Raw genomic sequence first — 7,132 nt, 5'->3', positions numbered from 1 at the left:
ACCTTATAGCACAATGGACAAAAACGATTTTTAAATTATTTATTTTCATAATAATCATATTAAATATTCCAAAAATTTCTGAATGGTAACTGTTGAAAATGTGCAAAATTCGCCCCTTTCTTATTCTGAATAGATCAAATTAACGTCACAGAAAACTATACAGAAACCCAAACATGTGAGGGTCAAAACAAAATGTGATCACATGATCAAACAAAACACCTTAACTGTGTTCTTACACTGTCCTTGTACACATAATGTGCCAGTGCGCCTAAAAACACATTTTAGAATACTCATTTGTTTATTTTTGTAAAAGCTTTGAGTTTAAAAATAAAAATTCAGCTCAGATTTTCAGACGCAGTGAGCCTTGTGCATGGAAACAATTCTTGGCAAGTAATAAGAAGGTCCATACTGCGTTAAAAAAAATTGAATCGAAAATTACTTTAACAGTTCCTGATGAGGTCTGTGGATTGTCCACCACCCCAAAATATGAACTAACCGCAGATTATTAGTTAAGCTCCAGAGTTACACACTGAGCAAACCGCTGTTATGAATGAACATTTATGGACACAAAGATCATGGATCAGTCTTTTCAGGGATGTTAAGTGGTGTGTTGGAGGGCATGGTGGAGGTGGATGATCCCTGATTGAATGAAGCAGGTGTTTCCCTGTACGCTGACTCCAGAAGGTCCTCTGAGGAAGCCGAGGCAGAAGAAGAGGCTGAGGCAGAGGCAGAGGCGGGGTCCGGGGTAAAGCCTTGGGCTCCAGTTGTCTGCATTTGTGCAGCCAAGCTTGTTTGGGGTTCCTGTGTGTTCGCCCGCTGGGCCTGAGCGAGCCTCTCCATATCTGCGGCCCGGCGGCCTCTCCTCTTGCCGAGGATCTTAACGTAGTTGGCTGGGATGAGCCCTGTGGTCTCACCGTCCACACTGGCCAGGAGCCAGCCACGCACACGGGGCTGTAGCTCTACACACGAGGAAGAGGAAAACACTGTGATAGTTGTAAACATGGTGCACGCTCACACAAAAGAAGAGCCCTCATCTGTTATTCCCAAGATAAGGAAAACAAAAATAGAAGGTTTTTGGTCAAAGCACTCAGAATCAAATGTCCCGCAGCCAGTAAAAAGCTCATCACCTTTAGGAGCGAGGTTGAGCATCTCTCCAGCTTGCATAGAAAGCTCCTCCTGAGAAGCAGCTGTAAAATCATATTCTGCTCTGGCCACCACGTGGTCGTCCTCCCCACTTGCCCAGTTAGTGTCTAAATCAAGCAAGGAAACTGAATTAAAGACATTCATAATTTTAACTTGTTTTAATTAAAAACAAGTCCACTTGCTTTGTACTGTCAGTTGTAAAGTGACTAATGGCATATGGAGCTATGATACCCAATTTATTTGCCACAGAGTTACAAAAAGGCACATGATGTCATACAAGCAGACTCATCTTTACATGTGTATTGCAAACAACAAAACAAAATGTATCTTTATGAATATGTGAGTGCTTGCTGTTCCATCTGCAAGCCTTACCTTTGATTTCAGAGTCAGCAGTGGAGCTCAGCTTCCAGATAAGGTAGGGTACACCCAAGACTAGAGCAAAAAACATTAAGATGGGCCAGGATTTAACTGCCTGGTCCTCCATCTCTCTGGATGATCTCATACCAGTGGCCTCACTGGGGTTGGGCCACAGGGCTTCGACCTCAGGGTCTAGCCTCCGCCCAAGCAGCTTCTGCACCAAGCGGTACAAGTAGTGCAATGTGCGCACCAGAGCAAACTTTGACAAAACCCGGGTGAGGTGCACGCGCAGTCGTGTGACGTGGTTGACTACTTCCAGTACGGCACGGAAACCGTTATGTAGCGCAGAAAAGGTGGCGTCCATCATCATGCTTATTGAAGCAAACGCATGGACGATGCTCTCGATGGACTCAAAGGCACCGCGGCTACTTTCTTCTGCCTGCTGCACAAACCTGCTGGGGGGGACGTCTTCAAGGTGAGGTGTGTGTCTGTATCCTCCCAGGCTGTAGCCGCCACCATAGCCGCTACCATAGCCTCCACCATAGCCGTAGCTGTAAGGACTGTAGCCACCATAGATGGAGCTCCCATAGGGGCTGTAAGATTGGGAGAAGGAGCTGTAGGATGGACGGTAGGACTGCTGGACCTGACGAGGGGGCACCGGGGGCGCCATCCTGGGCAGGACAGAAGGGCCAGCAGAGGTGGAGGAGCCTCTAGCTAGTCCCAAATCTGTAGATCTGTTTGGTGACAACATAAAGATAGAATATCAGTAAAATCCACCCATAATTCATTGCAACATTAATTGAGCAAAGCATTAGTTCAGAAACGTCATGGAGTCAAGCTAAACCACAGTCCACAAACTGCTCAACAGCTCAAATATGTAAATATGTAAGAAAAATTGTGTACGTTTCTGTCCTGTGTACTGTTTGTTTGTATATGTGTCTTTCTGGCTGCTGTTACAACCAAATTACCCCTTGTGGGACAATTAAAGGATTATTCTATTCTATAGAGTGGCTCTCTTCCACAGCGTGTCCTTTGTCCTTTCTCCCTCCCCTCAACCCCAACCAGTCCTCAGAGGCTGCCCCTCCCTATACCTGGTTCTGCTGGAAGTTTCTTCCAGTTAAAATGGTGTTTTTCCTTCCCACAGTCACCAAGTGCTCGCTCAAAAGGGTTGTTTTGATCATTTAGTTTTCTCTGTATTACAATAGGGCCTCCACCTTGCCGTATAAAGTGTCTTGAGGTGACTGTTGTTGTGATTAATAGTGATGGGACGTTCTGTATCGAGGCTTCGGAGCGTGTGTCGAGTAATGGAGGGGGCGTTTCCGCGAAGCGCGTATCGAGGCTTGCTTCATTTATGGGAGGAGCTGAAAATGATGACGTCCGAAGCCTCGCTGCCCGGCTGTACCACGTGACTGGTTCATGAAGTGGTTCGAACTTTGCCGCGAGATATGACAGCGATATAAACCCCTCAGACTTCATTCAAAAATGTGGGTGTTTGATGGAGAGTTGCGGTTAGTGAGAGTTTGGAGACCGTTTGGAGGTTTATGAGAGTGAGGAGAGAAAGTCAGGAGAGAATGGAGCCAGCTAAGAAGAGGAGGATGTCCTCCCCTGTGTGGGAACATTTTGATCTTATTCCTCCCAACAAGGTATGTAAATTTCTACAGAAGATGTATTTTCATGATACTGATGGTGCAATACAATTTATGTTGAGCTGTCTTGACTTTTGTACAAGGTGAAGTGTTTGCTATGTGCCAGGGAGCTGGGATATAACAGCAACACCTCATCCATGCTTAGGCACTACAGAGCTTTGCATGAGAATAAGAGGAACACCGACTGTGGAGCAAGACCAGGTGAGCCATCAAATGCAATGATAATATAGGATGCAGTAATGTTACTAAATGATATAACAATATTATACAACTGTTATAAGTTACGTGTGTGATATTTATATTTGTGCTTTGTCTTTATTGTCTTTCCTCAGGAGAACAATCTCAAATAGATGAAGACCTGGTCAGCATGGTGATTGAGGACTCACAGCTATTTAGCATTGTGGAGGACAAAGGATTTAAAAGATTTGTTAAATCATTAAATCCCAGCTATGTTCTCCCCACTAAAAAGGTCATAAAAGCAGTGAAAATTTAGTTTTTACAGAATAAAATGTGAACAGGCAGGACTGAGCCTCAAAGCCTCAGTGTGTAGCTGTCCATACCTCAACGTTACAAAAGCACAACTACTGTCCACACCCCAACCACACCTCACCTCACAGTAAATGATCATTTCCATTTCAAGCATTTCCAAATAATCATTTTCCATACTGCCACTATAAATATACACAGTATACTGCCATCACTACAATATACATGTTTTACACACTCCTTTTGTTGTTGACATTTACAGGCTGTGTGCAAAAGGCCACACTCTTCAAATTCATGCCAGCTATTATTTTTACGTCCAGTAGGTGTCCTGCTAGAGCAAATGAAGCTTCATGAAGCTTCGCGTTGGGGTGAACCAATTGGATGAAAAGCTTCAGTGCTTCATGGGGCTTCATCTGCCCATCACTAGTGATTAATGCTATATACATAAACTGTAATTGAATTGAGTCAACTCTTCCTCCCGTCTCATCTCCAGCTCTGCTACTCTTCATCTGTACAGACTGTGGAAAATACACAGTAAATTCACAGTGCCGCTCACCATCAACCAGCAGCTACCGGCAACTTTTAGCATGGGATGTTTTCTCATGTGAGCTGACGTTATGAACCAGTCAACACACCTCAAATATCATTATCACAGCTCTGATTGTTCAGCTTCTCCAATCTGATGACCATATTCTCTTAACCTTAAAAGGATATGTTGATATGTCCAAAAAAGATAAAGATGTGTGCAGATTTAATTCCATTTCCCCCCTTAAAGTGGAAAAAAGTGTCAGGTGGGGGGGGACTGATTGAACTGTGATTGTGGAATTTGCCTCACACTGGTGCGTTCACTATTGCTTGTTTGAGAATACTGCTGTATATACACAAATGCCAGCGGACAGCATAAACAAACTGTTGTACATATATTTTTATAATTATCCGAATATAATAATAAGACAATTAAAAAAAATATGACTTGCAGCAGCAAGCGGAGGAGTTTAATCTTCTCTGGGTCTTGTTTACGAGTTTGGGGACAGGTGAGCAGAGGACTGACAAATGGAAAAAAACCAAAAAAAACAAGAGCTTCTCTAAGGGTGGCTGGCCTCTCCCTTAAAGACAGGGTGAAGAGTTCAGTTACTCGAAAGGGGCTCAGCGTAGAACTGCTATTCCTTCACACTGAAGAGAGGCAGATGAGACGATTTAGGTATCTGGCAAGGACGCCTCCTAGGTGAGGCGTTCCAAGCATGGACAACCAGGAGGCCCCGGGCCAGACCCTAGACGCTCTGCAGAGGCTATATCTCTATATGCATTTTCTGCAGGAAATTATCGGGCGAAGGAACTGAGTTTGTTGGCAAACAGCAACAGGAAGACAGCAGCTACATTTTCTTCTGAATTGACTGTTAACAACTACAGAACAAACAAAAATGCAATTCAAATATTTCTGGGGCTTTTATTAATTTCACTTGTTAACCAGAATTGCAACAAAACAAACAAACAAAAACGCTCAATCAACAGAAGAGAGAGAAATCTAGCGAGACGCACTGCCTAGGACACGGCCTCAGAGGACCAAACTAGCAGTTAGCCACTTATACGGCTGTGCAGATAAATAATTAGTTGCCGTTTTTGTTTTTGGGGCATTTTTAATGGCAACCAATTACTCTTACAATCGCAAACACGACTCATCGTTTTGCAATAATTTTCACCATCGTGTCAATTATTAAAACAAAATGTCAACTGTCGTCTAACAACTCCTGCACGAAGTGACAGCGACAACTTTAGCATTTCAACTGCGAGCAGCTGCAGCTGTAAACACGAGGGACTTCTCGCGACTGCGGCCCCTCCGAAATTCGCTCACCTGTAATTTAAAGGTGCACCAACTGAGCCAGGAATCCGCCTTTCCCATGGCCGTGTCGGGGGCTGTGAATCCATAGCAAAATATATGTGCACAGTACACAAATAATATAGAGCCCTCGCAGAATCTCCTTCCACTACTGCCTACCCGTATTTCCTCTTCTTCTTCTTCTTCTTCTTTCTTACAGTTATATTGGCGGTTGGCAAACAATTGAAAGGTGCATTACCGCCACCAACTGGTATGGAGTATGGTCTGGAACGACGACAAAAAAAAAAATCTCAAATCCTGCCAAACAGGTTCCCCTCTTTTAAAAACTGAAATAAGGCCTGATAACTTTTACTTCCTGATTCCATTCGCAACAACTCAACCAGATCCAGTTTGATTTTTAGGTTACTCCGTATTTCCACTTCTCCTTTGGGTTTTTTTTTTAATCGTTGTTTAAAAACATAGAATAGACGCTTTACCGCCACCATCTGGTGTGGAGTTACACTGCAGTAACTGAGCTCTCACTGTCAAAAAAGTAGCCCAAAATTGGTGTTTGCCCCCGCGTTCCACTCCACTGTTCCACAGAGGAACCTTTTGACAGTGATAGCTCAGTTACTGCAGTGTGAAGTACTCTGTGGACCTGTAGTGTAATGTTGACAAAATGCATCATTTAAGTAAATTTTCTATCTATTATGCCAAAATATGACTTTATGCGGTTAATTTTGTGAGTTCTCTGACATCTGTGAGGTTAGACTTAACTTTTATTTTCTGAAATAAAATAAACAGGAAATATCTGTTTAAGGAAAAGTCTTAGTCTTGTCCAAGTCTAAATATTAATGCTGAGGTCTTTCTTGTTTCTTCATGCACATTTCTAATGCTTTCCTTTAATTCTATGAAATCATTTTTGGTATTTGAAAGTCTTTTTACATTTTATTCAGAGCTATTTTCTCTGTTTCTTTCTCTGTGTTTGCTACCTTTCCTTTCATTTCTGCCTCAAAATGCTCCTGGACAAATCATTGTCCTTTGTGGCTTCATTTTAAATCTGGAATCTTAATTTTATTTCATTTTATTTTAATTTAAATCCAAATGCCATCCATATGATTAAAAACTTCCCCACTCTTTGTCCTTAATGTCTACAGTGTTGCCTTCTGGTAGTACATTCCCCTCCTGACTCCTTTCCCTCTCTTTGTTACCATTTACACTTCTTCCAACTACAGATCCCACACTTGATGGTGACTTGTGGTATTGGCTCAAAGTTGGCCTCTAGTGATCAACAAACTCCTGATGAAGGCTCTCAGGGTCCTGTTGATCTTGTTAAACTTTCTTGGATGTCTTCCACTGTGATGCTTACTGGTTCCTGTTCAGAGAGGTTGCTGTGGTCTGGTCTTAGCTCTGCTAGCCACTGAGCATTGTTGTTATGGGTCCCTTCTCCCACATGCTCTTCCAGTATTACTCTATCTCCAGTCTCGGTGGCACTGTTTTCATATTGTTCCCCTGCACTGAGTGTACACCTTGGATGGTATAAATTTCCCTCTCTCCCTGCAGGCGGTCTTTATCCTTCATCCTCCGGTCCTCTACCAGATGCTCAAGGCTCCTGCGCAGTATCTTTGCTGTTCCTAGGACTGCGTCTGATCTCCTAGAGTGACTTGCCCAGGTTGGGGGGGGT

General features: G+C 43.2%; 1 protein-coding gene across 1 annotated transcript; it reads right to left on the bottom strand.

Annotated features, from left to right (window-relative positions):
• Positions 1-25: 25 nt before the first annotated feature.
• On the bottom strand, positions 26-5,841 carry pex13 (peroxisomal biogenesis factor 13). The gene is made up of 4 exons (XM_085297626.1): positions 5,485-5,841; positions 1,516-2,234; positions 1,128-1,250; positions 26-959 (listed from the first exon to the last, which is right to left on the bottom strand). The coding sequence occupies exons 1-4, from the start codon at positions 5,556-5,558 to the stop codon at positions 574-576; spliced, it is 1,302 nt and encodes a 433-aa protein (XP_085153752.1). The 5' UTR covers positions 5,559-5,841; the 3' UTR covers positions 26-573.
• Between the last annotated feature and the right edge of the window lie 1,291 nt (positions 5,842-7,132).

This window comes from Mchenga conophoros, linkage group LG13 (assembly GCF_057382185.1).
Source record: "Mchenga conophoros isolate Kocher_MC1m ecotype Shallow Benthic linkage group LG13, M_conophoros_male_GT1.1, whole genome shotgun sequence".
Classification (NCBI taxonomy): domain Eukaryota; kingdom Metazoa; phylum Chordata; class Actinopteri; order Cichliformes; family Cichlidae; genus Mchenga; species Mchenga conophoros.
The sequence above is the reverse complement of the archived record's forward strand: the minus strand, read 5'-3'. Positions and strand labels throughout refer to the sequence as shown.

Bases quoted from the DNA above. Each gene is read 5' to 3' on its own strand.
- pex13 (XM_085297626.1), bottom strand. From the start codon at position 5,558: ATGGATTCACAGCCCCCGACACGGCCATGGGAAAGGCGGATTCCTGGC. The intron at 1,251-1,515 runs GTAAGGCTTGCA...TGCTTGATTTAG, and splicing joins TGCTGACTCTGAAATCAAAG to ACACTAACTGGGCAAGTGGG. The intron at 960-1,127 runs GTGATGAGCTTT...CCTCGTGTGTAG, and splicing joins GCTCAACCTCGCTCCTAAAG to AGCTACAGCCCCGTGTGCGT.